We start from the raw sequence: 21,061 nt of genomic DNA on the forward strand, positions 1-21,061 counted from the left end.
GTGGTCTATGGAAGTCCGTTAGTCCGGCACTTTCGTCGTTAAGTCCTTTTCTATCTCCTATCGTAGCACTCGCGACCAAGGTGGCGTAGTCACTCGCAGCAAGAACAAGAACTCCAAACCGTCCTTTTTTTGGACTCGCGATTTTTGTTTTTTTCCCTCTCGATTCGTTCTACCATTGGTCCCTTCTAGTCACAAGATGGCAATTGGAAATCGATCGAAGGGCGCGCGACAGATCAGACGCACGCCCGAACCCGATTCCTCTCTCGCTACATCTCCCTCGACTTTGGTCCGTTTTTCGACATTATCTTTCTTAACTTACCTTCAACAAAAACAACCTTTATCGTCTACTCGCGGTTTGTTTTTCTTTCGCCATTCGTAACCGGAACTCTAACGACTTCCTCGGTTCTTTGTCCCTTTATTTAGGTTGCGATTCGGTCCTCGGCCGGGTACTCGCAATAATACGATAATAAAAGTTAATATATGAAAGTAAAGATACTAGTTTTACTACATTTGTGATTATAGTACAGAAAAAACTGGTAGAATATAACCATTGTCTTTATATCGATATATCACGAATACAACCGTACAGACGTAAAGACCGTCGAACTTTAATTTAGAACTTTAAAACGTCCGCTAGCCGGACCTCCACCAAAATCCGAGCGCAAACGCAAATGGGTCACGCGATTAAAAGTTTTTACGGCCAGGGTTTTTCGCCCGTTTTTACGCTAGTGGAATCTCCCGTTACAATTTTCAAACGCGCCCTAAGAAGGTAGAACTGATTAAACTCCGACGACGTCGCTTACGTACGGATATTTGCAATGGCGGCACAGCGGTCGAGAATCAGCGCTACAGACAGTATAACGATAATGATAATTTTAATAAATTTTTTATTCGTTTTTAATTTTACAACAAGTTATGCTCCGACAAGCGAGAAATTACTACCCCGAACAATAGCCGTGATTAAGACACGTTTATTTCTTTTTTCCATCAAATGCTATATTTTAACATTTATTTAAATATATATAATTCGTAAAAGTGCAAAAATGTCAAAATTCATAAATTTCTTGCATCGAGTTTTGTCGGCTTTCGCAGTTGATCGTTGTAATTTTTCTTTATTCGACTTCGGTGTCGTATACGGACACGAAAGAAGAATCTGGAGGTGGCTGCACCCTAAAAAATAGGTTTTAGTTTTTATTAACTATTTGACATTTATATTTTCTATAATATAATAATATTAAAATACGAGTAAGGGGTAGCCCTCGCGGCATCGCGCGGTAGATTTTCTCGGTACGATGCGAGTCTTCGGAATGTTTTTTATGCCGCCTCTCTGCATCGTAGCGCGGCGCGGCCGAGAGCCCTCGGGCCACCGAGTTTTTGGCCATTATTATTTGAATCGGTCGAAATAAAAATCCAAACTCGTGGATAATAATCTTATACTGTATTATATTTACCAATTTTCTTTGCTGTAAACCGTATTGTAATTTTCTACAATGTGAAATGTATAAGCGGGACGAGGTTTAGTAGACAAATTCTTTTCGCTTTTATGGAAAACCTTGCCGTGTATCAAAACGCACGATCCTAAATTAAATTCCAATACGTTATTTATAATATCGATTAACTTTAATACCGAATTTTCCATAAATCTGACCGAGAGAGAAATATACCTTTGGGAGCTATTGCGGGAACCCAGTCTTCGTCGGTATAATTTGGAGGCGTTAACACGGTTTTCATCGAATTCGTCCCATCGAAATTTCTAACGTATCTTTTGTATACTTCGCCTGTTATTTTTATTAAAAAGTTACTTTATTTATTTATTTCTATAGATAATCTTTAGATTTAAATTACCTTTGTGCGAGCCCGGTACAAAATGAAGGCAGCCATTTTGTAAAGTGGCATCTTCGATGGGAAACCACAAACCGACTAAATTAGAATCGGGTACGGTATGTAGAAAGGTAGCGTCTTGATGAGGGATAACTACAAATAGGCAGAATTATAAGAATTCGTTTAACTAATTCGATTTAAATTACTAACTTAAATATCGATTATTTTAATTTACCTTCGGCACCGATTCGAGGATGCTGATAAAAAAATAATCGAACAATTTTAGAAAATGTTTCGCAATTTTTTGTTAAATAAAACAACCAAAGTTTACCTTAAATATGTACATGCTCTGAGTAACAACAGGATCGACAAATCCCAATTTTTTAAGAAGGTCCTATAGAACGATATAAACATTTTTTAAAATTTTTTAGGTTACTCTTCAATACAACCAATCGGAATTGCGATGCAAAGTCTCATTTTTATACAGTTTTGCTAATAAAATTTAAATAAAGAAACTGTTCGTATTAATTAAACAGAATTTTGAAAATAAAGCGTATAATCTATATTTTCCAAGCCGAAAAACCAAATGGCCTTCCGCTCTGGGAGACCCGGATCAAATCCGAGCGAGCGACTCTCCGGGAATTTTTCACCGGTAGTCTGTCCCGAATATGCCCGGTCTCGTCCTTACCTGGGCCGCCTAGAGCGGACCAAAAGGTGCAAATTATTCCGGGCCCCGAGGGACGAGAGACCTCTACTTCGTTATCGCTATAGAGCCCCCGAGACGTATTTCGTTTGACCCGGACTCCCGTTACCCTCTGGACGGTCCGTCGCGGACGTGGCCGAATCCCCAATGGTCCCGAAAGAGAAAACTCTTTAGTGCCCGCAAGACAGAAAGTAAAAAACGAAAATACTAAAAGATTGTTTTAAGAATCGACAGTCTAAAAGGAATAACCAGCGAAATAAATAATTACGTTTAACAGAGGCGGCCCCGGGATCTGCGAGGCTTTAGGCAAAATTTACTATCGAGGGCCACGAAAAGAACAATAACGTCAGAGAGTGGATTTATTTAAATATTAAATAATACGAACATTCGCAATATAGAAGCAGACAGTAAACACCCGACGAAGCAATAAAAATACGTATAATAGTTTTATAATAAATGGGAAAGTTCGATAGGCGTACTACAAAAATTCACCCGTAAAACTGTTCTTCCGACTTAGAAGAAAAAGTTCGGTTCTCTCAGCAATATCTCTTTCGACGGACGATCGAAAGCGAAAAAAGTGTCGATCGTTCCGAAGACGCGAGATACCGGCACAATTATATTTTCAGTAATTACAAATTTGACGATTTAAATACTAAAATATATTACTACATTACCAAATTTGCCGGGCCTCCGAAAGCACCGGGCCCTAGATGTCGCTTTTTTCGCCTTTAAGTACGGCCACCGGCGACGTTTAAAGACGAAGCCAAAAACCGCAGATATAGTTTAAAAATTAAAAAAGTTATTATAAAATACAGCAAAAAATTAAAATAAATCGTAGAATCTCCGGTATTGTCGAAAGAAAATCAAATACTACAATTATCGATTGGCGTATTGGAGTACAAAATCAAACTCGTATCCGAAACACAATATTTTATAAATAATACGTTAATAATACTAGAAGTTACATAAACTCGAGCGTACATTTGAGATAGTGGCTTAAGTAAGATTTCGAGGGGTGATCTGGGAGAATGATGTAAAGAGGGCGATCGGAACGAAGAAAAGTTAAGCGTCCCTTAGATGACCTCCGGACAAATTTTCTAGAATGTCGCCGATACATCTGTCGAACGGAAGGAAACACGGAGGACGGACCCGAATTAAAATCTTTCTTCTAGAACAACCCGCAGTCGCGTAGTTTACGCGATTGACATTTGTTTTATTATAATAAAGAATGAAATAATTGATCGATATCGAATTATTTATCAATAAATCTTAGATTTGTCGTTTACGAGCGAGGCTTTTTGGTTTCCTCCGGGATCAAACACCCACATCACCGCGGATTTGAGACGATCTATCGATAATAATTGTGGTCGTCGTACGAATAAATGAAAAAAGCGGTAGAGCGCGGCAATTACGTACTTTAGACAAAAAATCTTTTAATAGAGTTCTTACCTTTACTTTTCGACTAAATGTAAATTTTTTGAAAACGTCATTGCACAAATGCAATGCTGAAAATATAATCATCGAATTACTGCGTATAACGGTTTTTGTTAAAATGTTTCGTTTACGCATTAAGAATTTCGTCGAAATTAATAAAGTTTATTTACCGTGAGCCACTTTTTCTACGGCATCTTCCTTCGGAATAATTAATTCACCTAAATAAATATAATTTTTGTTAAAACGAGATTAAAGTATTCCAAGTGTCGAGCGTATAACGACGTGCCTTCGTCGTCGACGGAATCCGCTTCGAAGAAGAAATGAATTTTACTGGCAGACTCCATGTAGTATTCGTCCCCTCTCTGAAATACGTTTCGTGTAACTCGTAATTCCGAAACTATTACGCAATTTAATATCGTACGAACGAAAATTGCGAATCAAACCTCGTAACTCCCGACGTGGATCACCGACGTATCCGAAGGATTCATCTTCTCGATTACTTTCGTACATTCCGACTTTAATAAGTCGACTTCTTGCAAAGTTAAGAAATTTGGTATTACTAGAAATCCTTCGTCGTAATACTGTAAAAGTTAATACGCAGCTGTTAAATATTTCTAATAAAGTATTATTCCTTACGTTAGAAGTACTTTATTACGGTAGTTTCGACCCGAGTGCCACGAAATTTAGTGTCGAGCGGCGCCCCGGCACTTTTACGCGTATTACTAAAAACGCGATTAAATCTACATTTTAATTAAAGTAAGAGTGCTACGAGAGAAAATTACCGAGTTAGGGATGTCGCTATTAGAAGAAGGTTTTGGCTCTCGGCAGAACTTATCGCATCCTACCGATACGGTAGGACAAATCGCGCAGAATATTCCCGAGAGCGTTCGCAGATTCGGTTTTAGAAATATAAGGACAAAAAGAGCGTCGCCCACTGCGTTATTCGGTTATCGTTTACGCTTATCGCTTCTAAATTCAAATTCTCGAGCACAAACCTTTTTAACGTCTTCGGGATTAACCATTTCTGCGAATGTTCGGTAGAAAATTCTTTCGAGCTCGACTTTTCCGGCAATACGCGCGTATCTTACAATATACAATGCTTAAATGCCGTTTTTATAGACTAGCTCGTAAGACTTATCTGTTTGGACTCGGCAGATAAAAATACTCGAAGATCGTTAGCTGTGTCACGAGTCATTTTATAAATATTAGACTATTTATTCTTTAATCTAGTAAAATTAAAATGCAATTAGTGCTTACGTAATTAATCGTTTTAAAAATGTATAAAAGAAAAACAAACATTAATATAATAGAAAATATTACATTTTATTAATTGAAAATTAAAGCAGTATTTCCCAACTCGTTCGCTATCTGATAATTTAAACTATTTACCGATTAAGATATATAATACGAAATTATCGCTTCGATGCGGTTCGATCCGGTTAGCTAAAATTCGGGACTGTCGGTTCTGATAAAGCGACGAAGATAATTAACAATTAAAGGTCACGCGTTAAGGTTACTCTACCGATGGAAAAACGAAAAGATTTATATCCGATGTATATTCGCTTTTTAAATTTACGTACGGCGAAATCTGTTTAAACCGGACTCGTAGGTACACAATATTTTTTCCGATTTTGGCAGGTCTCCGTTTCCTATATAAAGATAATTTATTCGATATTTCGTCTTTATGTTGTTACATTTAGAAATTTATTCGTGTTTGTTAATAAAATACTACTAAAATTTTACTTTCCCCGCTGTTTGAGAATATAATATAGGGAAACTATTGAAATCGGCCGCATTTTGACGCTCCCGTTCTTGACGTTTAGACACTCGAGAAGCCCAAAAATGTAAAAAAAAACAAAAAATCCTCGCAAAAGTGCGCACGGGTGCGTATTGGCATCAATTTTGCATTAAATCTCAAGACTGTTAAACAAAGATGAAACTCGGTTGGTTTATTTCTATAAATGGAGCATCGACGCTATTAAATTTTGATGTTTAAAGGTCGAGGGGTGGAGAGATATCGGGATGGCGTGCGTCATACCTCGAGTGGAATCGGAGTTAATAAATGTTTATCAAAAGTTTTTAAAAAATTTGCTCCTATCTTCAAAAATAAGGTTTTTACATTTTTATAATAATTAGTAATACGAAAATTACTTTTTAATAAAATGTCACGACGGACGATGAACGCATACTTCTAACTTAGAGCCTCGTTGATAGTGTTTTTTCTCCAGTATTCTTACTTTAAAAAATAGAGACGTTCGTCTTAATTAAAAAAAACATTCCTTTTAGAAAATCGTCGGACTTCTCTCCCGCTCACCTTAACCTCCTGTCCGAGAGCCCTTATCGGGTTTTTAAACATTATTTAGATAATGAGATTATCGCCCCTAAAATTCTTTTTTCTAACACCAAGTTTTCCTTCGAATATGTTATCGTTTTTTAATTTATTTTCCTTATAAAATAAGCGTGACCTAATCACGATTGCGACTGTTTTGCCCATCGCGCGTTCAATAAACAACTGACAATCGACAGCGTACGGCGCGTGTATGCTGTCGATTGTCTCCGTCACGTACGTGGATAAAGACAACGCGAAAATTTCACGCGCTCTGTCCTGTCGGATTATCGTCGGACGTATCGGACTGGCGAGTGACCACTATATAGAGACTCTACCGGGGCTTCTCGTTTCCCGGTCTTTCGCTTGCCCCGGGATTTCGGGGAGAAAGTGAACTGTTTCCCGGGATCCCGGGATATAATTAGTTATTTTTAAAATATAAAAGAATTACTCGAAATCGAATGATATAATCTTTTTCATTTCTAAAAGTAATTCAATACGTTCCGCAACCTCCAAAATCACAATATTATTAATGCTGCGTAAAATATATATTAAAATTACTTTTGAATTCCGTAGAAATTTTCACAAATAGAAAAAATAATTAAAGTTTGTTGGAAACTGCTTACAAAAAAAAATGCCTTTGAATCGAGTCGAAAATTTAAAGAAAAAAAATGAAACTTAGATCAAACTTCTTAGAAGGTAATTTTCGTTTTTTAAATAAAATGTAATGCAAATTATTATAACGAGACTTTGAAAACCAAAGACAGACAATACTCCGATCACGATCTGGTTATTATTTTAATAATGAAAAGTGCCGCTACCGATTCGATGGTGTGGGTGGAATCGTCTTTAATGCATTTAAGAGAAGACAAACGTTACGTGTTTTTTCACCCGTAGCCTGGAAGATTTCTTGTTCGTTTTCCAGATTGCGGTACTTCTTTCGCTCTCTAGTATTCTCGATTTGTCTACCTCGGCTGTTTTAATAGCGGTATCGAGCTCGTAGGCCGATAATTCGGCAGTCGGTTTGGCTTTAATGATCGGGTTTACGAAGAAAAACTTGGTATTCGCGGACTTCGTACTCGTTTGTATCCTTGCCCGATTTGCTCAACCCGGCATAACGCAGTTATCGAAGCTACTGGGCATAGTTAAAAATGAAGACGGCGTAAGCGCAGTTATTCCAGATATTACGGGTTCTGATTAGTAAAGAATTTTCCGAGTCCTGCCACAAATACGTATCGATTATCGACCGTCCGTGGGATGTCGTAACGAGAAAAAATTTAAAAAACTAATAAGCGGGCTTAAAATTAATAAATACAAATGTACTCTGACAGTTTATGAATTAATTATACTTTTTATTTGCAAAATTTCCTCAACTTTAACGTAAAAAAGTGAACTTTTAAGGAATTTGCGGGATTTTCCGGGATGAGCAGAATTTCCCGAGTTAAGAAAACCGCCGGGGTCCCGAGGTCCCGTTTGAGAAACCCTAGACTGTACAGTAATTCTGACATTTATAATCGTATTTTTTAATTATTTCTATAGAAATTAAATTTCCCTTACAATGTCCACCCGACTATGTTTTAGAACAGCTAATGGTTTTGTATTTTTTATGCATTTTTTACTCTATAAATAAATGGTTTGCTAATTTATAATTGGTAGTTATAAAACCAAAGTTTTCGTATTAATTTTGCAATAAATATTTATGTAATTTAAAGCAATTCTATTTATAACAAGCCGAGGACTTTTGTTTTTGTTTTGTAAAGTACACATAAATAAAATTTCCGAGTAAATATAATTTTTAAATAAATAAATAAAAGATTTTCAAAATCAATATTTTTAGCGGTTTGTAAGGTTACAGCAAATGTGAGAACAACTAATTGTGATTCAAAAACAGTTATCATTACGAGTGTCGTTTAATAATTTATCGGTAGTGATTTTTCATTTTCCAGTTTTCGTTTACTGTTTACCGCTACTGTATTTTTTAGAAAAGATAAATATAAATTATAATTTTACCAAAACTGATTTCGCAAGATTATAATCTATGCTTTTTATTTTGTTTTTTCGGCCTACCACTAGCCGAGCGGATAAAACCACCGAACAATGGTACTTGGCCGTGAGTTCGCACCTCGCCGACGAGCCGGTCTCGTGAAATTTTCCGGGCTTTCTAGTAATACGTAAATAGGGGCCAGTGTCACCTTCGACAGATCTCCCGCGTGACGCGTTGCCGTATACAATAAACCAAACCTAATCTCTGTTTTTTTATCGGTAATTTAAAAAATAAATTACAAAAACACGTCGAGTATAGATGAATATCTTAACTTTATCACTTCAATATTTATGTGATAACAATGACGTTAAAGGATGAGAATTGATACAACCGTCCTTGGTATTTCGTAATGTTTTAAACGGAATTTACATCTTTTCAAATATTATTATGTAAGTAAAATTGTAATCAATGAGTACAGCTGGAATATGAAAGACAAATTCGACATTCTCCAAAATTTAAACAAATTTTCTAACTTTAAAAATTCGTAGAAGATTAACGAATTCGATTTTCAAAATTCTGAATGGTACGCAAATAGAAGAATTAAATAGGATTCTAGTGCAAAAGATTGTTCGGTTCTATCTACTTCCGTTTTTGAGAATTTTTGGAAAAAGATTTTCCTACAAAAATTACATTAAATTTTTAAATCCATCATCTGGATAATACTTACGTAACCAAACGGGCTGACGGTCGGATGGCCGAGCGGTTAAGGTGGCAGCCTGCCGCGATGGGGGATCCCGGATTGATTCGGACGGATGGAAAAACCCGGGGAAGATAGGTCCGGATAAGTTTCCCCGTTTCTCATCGTCCGGCCGCCCCATTGCGGGCCTCGCCGAATAAAAAAGCTCTCTTAGTGCCCACAGGGCGAAAATAGTTAAAAGCAAAGAAGTTGCAATCGGCCTTAAGAAAAATTACATTTAAAATAATCATTTAGCAGTCTGTCACCTTGAAGATTCCGATAAAATTGCATTTATCTGTATAAAAAGATAAAATACTAAAAACTTCCTCCCTTCTATCCTATAAAGTCAATGATAAAAACAATTCTTAATAAACATTGTTTCGTCGTGGAAAATTTTTGTTACTGAAAAAAGCCTATATTTAAATTTCTTTTATTACGAAAATATATTTTATATAATTAATTATTGATTATGACGTCACAATGCCGGGCTACAATTTTTAATCATATTTTTAATTTATTTAACTTAAAATAAATGCTCTCCACTTCAAATTAAAACTGTAGTGTCTTGCCCCCGTACAGTACATCATAGTTTTCCTTTTACAATAGAGTCGGCCGATCATCTATTAACTGCTTTCGTGGGAAACTTTTGAATCGAATAACGCAATTTTCGGTTCGCATCGGACATTCGTATATAGATAACCGGGGCTTCCTGCCCCTAAGATTTCGATATCTGATCTCGGATTTCATCTATCTAATTCCATTCTCGAGATTAAGAAATGACAGACGGACGACAGCGGGAATTACATTTTTTAAAAATTGCAGCCCAACAATTATTACGATACTATTATTTTATAATCAATGTGATTTTCCTAGTAAATATGTACATTCCAAAAATACGAGTAGCTAAATAATTTTAGACCAGAACTGTATCGATGTTTTCATTAAAAACAGTTGATCCTAATGAAATTTTACATCAATGTTAACGATTCCTCGCACCACAATAAACAGTAATAATAATAATAATACGCATTGCATAAATGTTTCCAATATTTTCTTAGTTTTAGATAGCGATATAATCTATTATATTATACTGTATTATATATAATTATATGATAACTTATTCGTGGAAATAATATCTTACGAACAGTATAAAAATGTTATAACTTTAAAAAATCAATTTGACTTTAAATGAATACAGCGCAGACCCAGGAGAACCCAAAGGAGGTAATTCAAAAATTTTAAATATTTCAATAATATAGTACCTTAATAGTAATAGTATCTCTTCTTCGCACCTGCAATATTGTATTGCGGATGGCCCGATAAGACACATTTTCTACAGTAAATGTTTCTAAAAACAACGTGTTGAAAACGTTGTTTTCGGAAACATTTCGAACAAACACAGTCATTTTTTTGTGTGTAAATTTGGAGAGCTTTTTTTGTGCCAACTAAAACCCTCCGTACGTCTTCCCTCGACGTTGGGCTGGCAACAAATTTCGGCCTGGAAATATATATCGAATATAGGTCCTTACACGTATACGTTAGGCTCAATGTTCGGTCTTTGAGCCGAACATATACAATAAAGTGTAGCGGAAAATAATTGGGACGAAAAATCGATTAGAACTGACTTCAGATGTACTAATCCTAGAAGTTACCGAGTTTCCGTAGGTCCTCTATTGAGCTATCTCGTTATAAACACTAGTATTACATCTTATTTATTACATTACATTATAGATAGAAGTTCGATTAATGTGTCACAAGCGTGTTCTAATGTATCAAATTATTTTATGCGCTAGAAATAACGTTGAAATGACTAAAAATGACCAGAAGCAATTTTTCAATTCTTGTGATGGTTAAGCGAGCCGAGGAAGTTAGCGGCAAGAAAAAACTATGTAAAACAAAACTAAAATGAACAACTTCTTTCAAAAAATGAACTGTAGTAAATAATTTTTACATTATTTACTACAGTTTTTACTTACATTTTTACATTATTTACATTAAAGCACTGTACTTTATTAAAAATTAATTTTACTATTATGTATTTCTTAATTTGGATTCAAAGTTTCGTCAGTGCGTTGTAAATTGCTGCTTAATGAAGGACTACTACTTGTTTTACTTACGTTATTTCTTATTCGTACGTAAAGACGTGTAATCGGAGTACGCAAGATGCCCCGAATTTCCCATAAACTTTTTAAAATTAAATTTTTATTGCAGAAATGCGAGGCGAATTTACCTCGACTTCTGCGCTAATATACGTGCGTTCTGCATTTTCCCGTCTGGTGCGAGTTTAAAAAGCTTTAGATTTTTACGGCTCCTGCACGCAGGGATAGAATTAGGCACTGCCTTCCTCTCCCGTGACGGTGATATACGCGACACTATCGGTCGGGGAAATAAAATGAGAAGTGAGACCCGTCAGTCTTGTCTCAGCCGATAGGTGGAGGAAGCGTATCTCGGTCACGGACAACGGCGCCTCGGGTCAATTTGAAATTGTACTAAAACTTGACAGAATTTACTGCAGAAAATGTATTGAAAAGTAAAATATTTAAATTAAAACTTTTGAAAACAAATTTATATTCCTTTAGTACTGTTTTAAAAAACAAATAAAGTGATATAAATAAATGAAAATAGCTGTTAGTGGCACGCAAAATGTTAACGTGAAAATGCATATTTTATTCTAAATTTAATTTTATTTGTCTATTCAATGGGTAACAAAATTAAATCTTAAAAATCTGCGTTATAGAACTTAAACAGATAATTTTGCTGCAAACAGCCAACTAGCCATTCACTAAAAGTACAAAAATAAGCGGACTACTTTGGCGCAGATTTGAGGTGTGACTTTTCATTTGATTTTGGCAAGATTGTCTTTGATTGAAAATGTCTCGCACCATACAAATAAGTAAGTGTGAGATTTTACGTACTGGCATATAGCGTATATGCTACCATATTGCAATTTTTTTTTCTGCTCCGAGTCAAAAATTTTTCTTCATACCTACTCTCAATCTTATCGCCAGTCACTACTTGTATGTATTAAATTTTTATGCCTCGATCATTTTTACTGTAATTTTTTTAACTAAGAGGGGCCTTTTTTAGCAACTCCATTATGAGCTTGGCCGGGTCCACATTGGGACGGCCGATTGTCGGGAGACGGAGCCCGACATATCCGCATGGACTCCCCTCCGAAAAATTCCTGGAGTTTTTCGACTCTCCCGGATTTGATTTCGGGTCCACAGACCGAGAAGCTATCATCCTAGTCTCTCGGCCATCCGGCCGTCTTATTACTAAGAATTAAAATGAAAATTTATAGTTCATTTAAAGCATTCGTCATTTTACAATGATAAAAAATGATTCCTACTAAGTGTCATTGGTTAACTAAAATTTGGGTTATCCGAAATTGTTCCATCCCAATTGTTTCGGATAATTTGCGCCCTTTATATTTCCAGACGCTAGTTGTGGGCTCAGCGATGTTCCGGGCCCACAACTAAAAGAAATTTTTAAATTTCATTTGTAATATTTATATATAAACCTATTATAAATATATATACAGTATTTATAATATTAATAAAACATTTGTAAGATTTATCGATGGCTATTAGGCTATACTGTACGTTATCACTTCTTGTTTAAACTGTTTCTGGAGAAACATTCTGTTTATCTGTTAGCAAATGGTGTTATCGACAGCCTATTAGTTTATTTGATCCAGACGCTAAATGACTGGACAAGTTGGAAAGTTGACAAAACCTAAAGACGCGAGTACAGGAAAATGCTATAACAGAAATAATTTTGGTTAAACGATATCTGGTTAACACGCGGAAACAAGCGTATAGAGTAATTAATACAAATGATTTTCTTTCGTCTTCGCAATAACTAAGCCCAGGAGGTATGTATTCCTCAAAAATCTAAAAAAAAACCCACGTGTTTGTCCGCGATGGTTTTGGCTTTCCGCCAAAACCATACGCAGACAAAACATTCCTTAATGGTTTTTATAGACACCATTTTGTTTTATCGTATTTCGTTTTTGTATCTAAAATTTATCTGAAAATTAGGATGAGTATTCTTAGTTAATATAAATGTTAATGATGAGATTTACCAACGATATATAACTACTAGACCCCGAACCGGGCCGCCATCTTCGAAGGGAATTGAACATGACTATCGTGGCAGACGCATGTTCAATTCGCTTCAAAGATGAAGGCTCGATTCGGTGTCTAGTAGTTATATCATGATTACTAGATAAACTGGCTGGGGAGCTGCGATTGTTCTCGCCCTTCGTTTTCGTTCTAGGGACAGTTGCTCCCGATAGAGAGGCGTTCCGGTTGTGCCATACGTCTTTTCCTGTCCCCCCCTTCGCCACGTGGTGGGTCCGTCTCGGTGGAGAGGAGTTGTGTAATTCTGGGTGTGTACCCAGGGTGGGAGTTTTATTGGAGGGTGTGTCTTGGAGCGAAGTTAGAACGGAAGTGTAGAGAGGATGGGAAAGAAGCAAAGTAGTGGTGGTGTGTGAAAGTGCGCGGGAAAATAGACGGAAAGTGGAAAATAAGACTATGCAACCAGTGTGGAAATTTTGAATTTTGAACTGTTTTCTTCCCAGTGTGAAGAAAAGGAAGAGGTACACTTCAAACTCATTTGTCGGTATGTTATGTCCTCTCGTTACGGGAATTTTGAGCAGTATATTGTCGGGAGATTTGATGTTAACGATATTCGGTATATTGGATTGTCGGGCTCCGTAAGTTCCTGTGATAATTTTTCCTAAAAGTATTGTACGTTCTCAGGAAAATTAAAGGGTTATCTTGTTGTTAATTTGGATAGTTGTCTTTGTCTAGTCGCTATTGAGATCAGTGGATTCCCCCTGCTAAGCGTCTGCTCTATCAAGCACGCTTGTTCTAAATTTGTCCCTTCGAAAAAATCACTGAAGTTCTACGTGTCGACTCGTTCTCACGTTTTATACTCTCACACGGTCATCTGTTAGGCTAAATTAACGAGAGTCGCGTTAGCACGCGTGTACAGTGGTACTACCTCGTATAACGTACTTAATCCGTTCCAGGTGCACGTCCGTTAAGTGAAACGTCCATTATACGAAACGCATTTTCTCATAGAAATATACGTCAAAACATTTAATTCGTTCCGCAGCATAAAATAACCGTACTGTATCATAAAAAAATGAACATGGGATGCGTTCCTTTATTCCTCCGCGTAACTCTGCGCGAGCGACATCCGTTTAAAAATTCCTGCGGAACGCGTTCCTAAATTCCGGTGGGAGTGCGCGCCGTCGAACGGCAAAAACGGCCGCTCGTAGCAGTAGTTTACGGTGGAAAGCAACGTGGCGTCCTCCGTGGCTCAGATAGTTTCGATTCCGAGCCCATTACGTGGTTTTATGAATGAGAATTTAGACATTGTGAAAGCGCGAGTTAGCGCACGCGGTGATGTGTGTCTTTACGAATTTTTTTTTTCGAGGCTATTTCGAATGCTCTTTCAACAAATAATCCATTTTATGGCTAAATTTTACAATTGGGACCCTTCTTTTGCCTTTTAAAGCTCATATTTTAGAATTATAGATTCCTCCATCACCATACTATCGATAGTGCGGGCGCCGCCATCTTTCTTTCTTTCACCGTCGTTCCTAAATGCCTACAAACAGCAGCGCACTCCCGTAGTAGCGGAGACGCGGAGCGACCGCTATTAAAGAACGCACCCATGGAGCAGTCACCAATTATGCCGGAAAGTCCGTTGCTCGAGTCACGTAACGGCCAAACAGAAAGTCCGTTGTTCGCAGTGTCCGTTATTCGAGGCGTACGTTATACGAGGTACCACTGTATTTTTAAAGGGGTTTTTATATTATTTTAGCTATTTCAGTTTTTATTTTTTGAGTTTTTTGTAACACACGATTGCCAATTCGGACTCAGATCGTCGGTTTTTACCAAGAGGCAATCGGTGGATTTCTATCAAGTGGGATGTGTTAATGTCAGGCACAGAGTTTCTATAACCGCAAAGTTGTACATTTTTACATCACTCGCAGACTGCACTTTTTTGCAGTGTGCAAGTGATATAAAAATGTACAACAGCAAGATGGAAAAACAAGATATTTGGTAAGAAAGGTGGAGAAATCGGCAAGAAAGTTGTTCCCCTTACACTAAATTCGTAACCGTAATAAAATTTTGGATAATTTTATGTAAATATTGCCAATAAACTGGATATTGAAGTATATGCCATATTTATTCATTCATTCAACTTTCATTGATCTAACACTGCAACAGTTTTATTCGAAAAATCATTTCTGATTTTTGCTTTCTTATCCGTTTCTATTAGTTAAAGATATCCTTTTTCTCTTTAACGTATTTTACTCGAATTTACCGACAAAATATATTTTGCAAGAGATTCTCAATTTTTACTTAGAAAATCTTTTTTTTTTTTTTTTTAACTCTTTCCGCCCTGTGGGCACTAAGAGGGCCTCTTTTAGTAGGCCCATTATGGGTTCGGCCAGGCCCACAATGGGGCGACCGGGTGGTGAGGGACGGGGCCCGACATATCCGAACGGACCACCCCCCGAAAAATTCCTGGGGATTAATCGACCCGTTCGGATTCGATCCCGGGTCCCCCAGAGCGGTAGGCTGCCACCTTTACCGCTCGGCCATCCGGCCGTCTCAATTTTTACTTAGAAAATCATTAATCAACTTTTTTAATACTAAAAAAAATATGTATAAAAACAATTATTCTCCGGGAAGGGTAAAATGAGCGCATTTTTACAGCGATGAAAACTTTAAAAGACAGATAAATAATTTTAACGCTTTTATTTTAAAAAATGAAAAGTAACCGTGCAATTTTAAATCGTATTAAACATAACTTTTTGACATTTATTCGGAAGCGCAAATTCGAAAAAAGACTTTAATTATATTCGGAAAGGTCTTAATTTATATTTAGAAGTCGAGTTACGTCATCAATTTGATATACGTTTTGTATGTACTCGACCCACCTTTTGTCTCAATCCTAACCGCAGCGCTTATAGCCAGCAAAAGTGGCTGTAGGCAGAAAATTCTGCTCTGCTTTCCAACCAGTTTATCTAGTAACCATGATTATATGTCATTGGCTGATGTAGACGTATAAACGACTCCGGGTCCCTAGACTGGCAGGCCGCAAAGGCTATAATCTCCATATTAAAAGAATAAGAAGAAGAAGAAAAGAAGAAGAAGACTGGCAGGCTCGATATTAACCATCAGACAAGACAGGAACTGGTAAAAAAACCTCAGGAATTTTTCGGGGGTGGTCCGTCCGAATACGTGGGGACCCCGTCCTTACCCTTACAGCCTTCTTGTAGGTTTGGCGTACCTCATAATAGGCTCTCTTCGTGCCCATAAGGAGGAGAAAGTTTTAAAATGCATTATAGTATAAAAAATTTGAATTAATCAGTAAGCAAATCAAAAAATTTGCATTAAAAAGGTATAAAGACTGTAATAAATTTGATTTATTCATTTCTTTAAGTAAAACGTAACAGAACTTTTGTATGTTCTTTAAAAATTAAAACTCGCACCAGGTGTCGCAAGCGAATGGAACCACTGCACGGTGGAATTTGTGTGGAAGACGTTAGTGTTATTATCAATAAAATGTCTACCAATTTCATATTTGTTTATTGTAACGTATTAATAAGTCATTGGCGATAGTTAACGTAGTGTTGGAGAATTTAATTTTGCTAAATTATATTAAGATTTTGTAAGTTGAATCAATCTTACGTTAGGCTTACGTTGAAAGACTTAAAATGGCGACCATGACTTCTTTTCATAACAAACTTGTTAGTTTAGAAGCTCGTTTAAGAGCTGAAAATGATTCCAGAAATAGAGATAGGATGCCCAGAGATTTAAATTCAGATTTTACTAGTCCACGATTGTCTCCAAGACCCAGGCCTAAACCATGTAAGTATTTTAATCAGATTTTAATTGAATTTCATTTGTAATTGACAAATTTAACAGTTTAAATATGTAGATTTCTCTGGACACATTAATTTAGCACAAGTTCAGCACGTGCTGAGTTTACAAAGTTAAAATAAATGTAAAGTTTTTCTCATAATATACACACAAGTGATTATTTTTTTAAATTAATTTTGTCTAAATCACATTTTTGCTTTGTAAAGTGGCTATAATGTGTAAGAACAATGGTTTTTTTAAACAGATAAACACACAAATGATTTTTTTAATGTGTAAATTACATTTTTGCTATTTAAAATTGTTCTAGTATTCTAGAACAATTAATGTAAGTGAACTCGTGCAAACGATTATTTCGATAATGTATAAATTACGTTTTTGATACGTAAAATGCTCGAGGACATTTATTTTTTAACGTAATATCGAAGTGTACTAAATTGTGATTATACTCGAAATAGTCGACGTAAGATGGAGGGTAAATCGACGGAGCGAAACTATAAATTTATAAGTTTTCTCTTCGCGATGAAAACGAATGGCATTAACGTTAGTATTTTCTATAGAAACGGTAACTTTTATATACTCTAGTTGTCGACAAATGTTGTAAATACTCCAAAATATTAATTATAAATAGGAAATTTACGATTAGAATCTTGGGTACCGAATCTTGTATTCGACGGAACAAAAAAATGATTTTAATTAAAATGCATTTATATATCGGAGAAGCATTATTATAGTGCTTAATTGCTGCTATTTATGTATATTTATTTTACGCAAATAATTTTTAACTGAAAATTAATTAATGTTAAATTGAAAAATTGTATAATATGCAATCATTTTTAATGCTTTTATTGTACAACAGTTTAAGAAAATTATTGTTTAAATCAATTTAAGATTATCTTAATTAATCTTGTTTTGATTTATTTTTATGGGATTGTTGATATTTTTCAAGCAGCTAGTTTTGCAAATTTAAATAGCAAATAAAAAAATATAAAATTTATTTTTTTAAACTAAGGTAAATTAAAACTTTTCAAACTAAATAGAAAATAATAAAGAAATAAATTAAAAATTAAAGATTTATTTCTTAAAGTGCTGTTTAATTATTAAGTCCAAGGTTTGAAACTTAAATTCCAATTAATTAAAGTTCAAAATAGGGATACATTGATTATTAGAATTGCTAATTATCAACTAAATTTACTGTAATTACATCAATTAATGTTAGTTTATTTCCAGTGTTAAAAAACAACTCTGAAAAAATTAAATATTTAGTACTAAATTCATAATGAGTCTGACATTTTTATTATTGTTATAACATTGAAATAATTTTAGAGAATTAAATGTAAATGAAACTTCAAAATTTCTGATTTTAAATTTTTAATTAGTCAATGATGATTATAACTTTAAGAGTACAGTGGGTGATCGGTTAACGAATATAATCCGTTCCAAGACTTTGTTCGCTATCCGAATTGTTCGTTAACTGATTATCGATTTACCATAGATTTTTATGGGAATTTGATTAATTCGTTCTGGAGGCTCCAAAAAAATAAAAAATATAAACAAACATAGTGAGAAAGTATATATGTAATAATAATAGTACATATATACGCAATCTTGCATTTTTATTAGATGTTTTGGTACTTATGGGTTAAGAGGACGCCAGTCAGAAATTGCGATCAAAATTGCGTTTTTGAATGAAATTATCTAAATAACAATAGACTAATAAATTTAACTCTAAAAAGAAGAAAAATTACTGTTTACGTAAAAATGAAGACAGCAAGAAGGATGATTATGGATATCACATATCTGATTCCAGCAAACAGAAGAAACAGTTAAGTCCACTCTAATAACCTTAAATAGCTTCACAAATATATTTATCCACAAACGGTTCGGTCCCTTAGGACCTTCTTCAGGTGGGATTTAAGTAGAGAGTGACCCTATGAACTAAACTCCCGTAACGAACTAAACTTATTTGCTGTTGCTTTGTTTTCTTGCGATGGATTTAGAAGAAACAGTGGGGACGCATGTTCTAACCTAACCTAACCTATTCTAATAATTTGGCTGGTAATAATTATGGTAATTTATTAGAATAGGTTAGGTTAGGTTAGAACGCGCGTCCCCACTGTTTCTTCTGTTTGCTGGAATCGGAGACGAGCCGCTATTTTGGCACCATAGGTAACATTAACCCTTTATCTGTAATCGTAAGAAGTGAGCAGTTTTTGAAATTTGTTAAATATTAAAACTAACCATTTTGTAAATCGTTAATTCATTGTTTGATTTAACAATTGTTTTAAATTTGAAAAATAAAAACTTGCATTATTCGGAAAAATTGCAATTTCCGACTGGCGTCCTCTTAACCTATAAGTACCAATGTTTTTTCCATTTGTGGGGGGTTAAAGAATTTGTTTAATGTCGACTGCTTTTCTCTCTTCTTTGGGATTTTTCGGAAGTAATTAATTTGTAATTGTGTAATTGATAGAGATCTCCAAGCCTATTAACCTTATTCTGATTTGGATGCCTGTTGTTCTGACATTCTCCCATTTTCTCAAAAGATCTTTAATTGCTTGAGACTTCTTGATATATCTTTCGTAGCTAAGATTGTGTTTACTGTAGACCTGTTCAAGCCATACTGCCTAGCAACATCAGACACCTTCTGCCCACTCTCTACCTTGGCTATTATATCTTGCTTGGTTTCTACGGTGAGCATAGTTCTTGACACTCCATTCTTTTTATGCGCCATATTATCAGTTTTTTTTAAATAATAAGTTCAGAAAAACACTTCCAAAAATTCAGAGAACAGAAATCAACTAGCACACAAAAAATTATTTAAATGCAAGGCCTGGATGAAATTTGGTATTAAAACGTTAACGAATATCCGATGGGACAGTTAAACTCTCGCCTTTTATAAATAAAAACTGACGCAAAACTTAATGAGTATCCACCCGACAGTCTTGCGAAAACTAAAAAAAATTATTTATCAGAAAGGTAAACAAAAAGCTGGAATTACAAGGGAGAGTTTCAAAATTTGGAGGAATACTATCTGATCGGTATTGGGTTGAGCATCGATCTCGACGTCTTCAGAGCTCCAAAAAGTTTCAAATTGTTACCTGGAGACAAGGGAAGACCAATTGGTATTCACTATCTTATGTCGCTTCTTTTTCTGTATGTTCTGTGAAGTGTTCGTTGTCGTATGTGAAAATCTTTTGCGAAAGTGTTCTTTATCTGAACTGTTTGTTAACTGATCACCCATTGTATATGTAAATTTTGAATAGTTGTTGATTACAAGTTACTGAATATTTACAGAAAATGATTAATAATTTTGTCTTCAAACTAAATTACCATAAGCTTTTCATTGATAATATTTAATTGTTAATACTCATCAAGGTATAGAGAAGAATTTGGATGCAAGTACTGTATATAACATAAAAAATATATCCTGCAAATATATTAAAATCTACTACAGAAGTGTATGTTTTCGACCATATTCAATGATCTGAGTTTGTCATTTTTAAATTTTGTATATTATGTTATATGTTCATATGTTCCATTCTACAACCTGATGATGACCATTGAATATGGTGTGAAATGTTTGTTTGGGTAATAAATTTTAATAATTTTTGCTGGATTACTAGTTTTTCTTACATTATACAGTATATGGTATTTAATTGTGTAATTTGTAAAGAAACTGTACCTTCATGTGTGAATATTATGTCTTATTCAAAAATAGTTAGTTACTTATTTCGGACTGATTTGAATAGATTATTTTAATTCAAAGTTATAAAAACTGCAAATATAAACAATAAGATGATAGGATATTTTAACTGTTTTATCTATATATGTAAATGAGGATGTTTGTTTGTTTGCTCGCTATACACATCTAGGCCATTCAACCAATTGCTACAAAATTTGGCATTTATGTCCTCATACTTCTAACTTAGATAATGTCATACATCCCACCCTAAAATATCAATTGAATTTCTATAAATTAATTTATTTCTATTTACATTTGATTTGCTGGCTTTACACATAGTGCCATCTATTGGCAAAAAATTTAAGAAAATAATAAAGTAAATATATTTCTTACAAAAATGGATATTATTTTTTAAAATATATATATATTATATTCACTTAATTACTGCAACAATGATATAGTGCAAAA

The 21,061-nt window shown here is 35.0% G+C and overlaps 2 protein-coding genes across 2 annotated transcripts in view; one reads left to right on the forward strand and one right to left on the reverse strand.

The window, feature by feature from the left end:
- Positions 1–1,095: 1,095 nt before the first annotated feature.
- LOC136990020 (phytanoyl-CoA dioxygenase domain-containing protein 1-like) lies at positions 1,096–5,133 on the reverse strand. The gene is made up of 11 exons (XM_067288342.1): positions 4,954–5,133; positions 4,402–4,539; positions 4,245–4,320; positions 4,129–4,176; positions 3,974–4,029; positions 2,153–2,215; positions 2,057–2,078; positions 1,846–1,974; positions 1,665–1,778; positions 1,452–1,578; positions 1,096–1,170 (listed from the first exon to the last, which is right to left on the reverse strand). The coding sequence occupies exons 1-11, from the start codon at positions 4,978–4,980 to the stop codon at positions 1,113–1,115; spliced, it is 858 nt and encodes a 285-aa protein (XP_067144443.1). The 5' UTR covers positions 4,981–5,133; the 3' UTR covers positions 1,096–1,112.
- Positions 5,134–16,507: 11,374 nt separating this feature from the next.
- hep (hemipterous) overlaps positions 16,508–21,061 on the forward strand; it is a 74,176-nt gene continuing 69,622 nt past the window's right edge. Inside the window, exon 1 of the mRNA XM_067288361.1 lies at positions 16,508–16,899. Within this exon, the coding sequence (XP_067144462.1) occupies positions 16,746–16,899 (154 nt within the window). The 5' untranslated portion in view covers positions 16,508–16,745. The remainder of the gene's footprint in view (positions 16,900–21,061) is intronic.

Source organism: Centruroides vittatus, unplaced genomic scaffold (genome assembly GCF_030686945.1).
Source record: "Centruroides vittatus isolate TY-2023 unplaced genomic scaffold, ASM3068694v2 scaffold_861, whole genome shotgun sequence".
Classification (NCBI taxonomy): domain Eukaryota; kingdom Metazoa; phylum Arthropoda; class Arachnida; order Scorpiones; family Buthidae; genus Centruroides; species Centruroides vittatus.

Excerpts from the sequence above, each read along its gene's own strand:
- LOC136990020 (XM_067288342.1), bottom strand. The coding sequence starts at position 4,980 with ATGGTTAATCCCGAAGACGTTAAAAAG. Across the intron at positions 4,030-4,128 it reads CGTAGAAAAAGTGGCTCACG|CATTGCATTTGTGCAATGAC; the intron begins GTAAATAAACTT and ends TTATATTTTCAG. Across the intron at positions 1,171-1,451 it reads GTTTACAGCAAAGAAAATTG|GGTGCAGCCACCTCCAGATT; the intron begins GTAAATATAATA and ends CCTATTTTTTAG.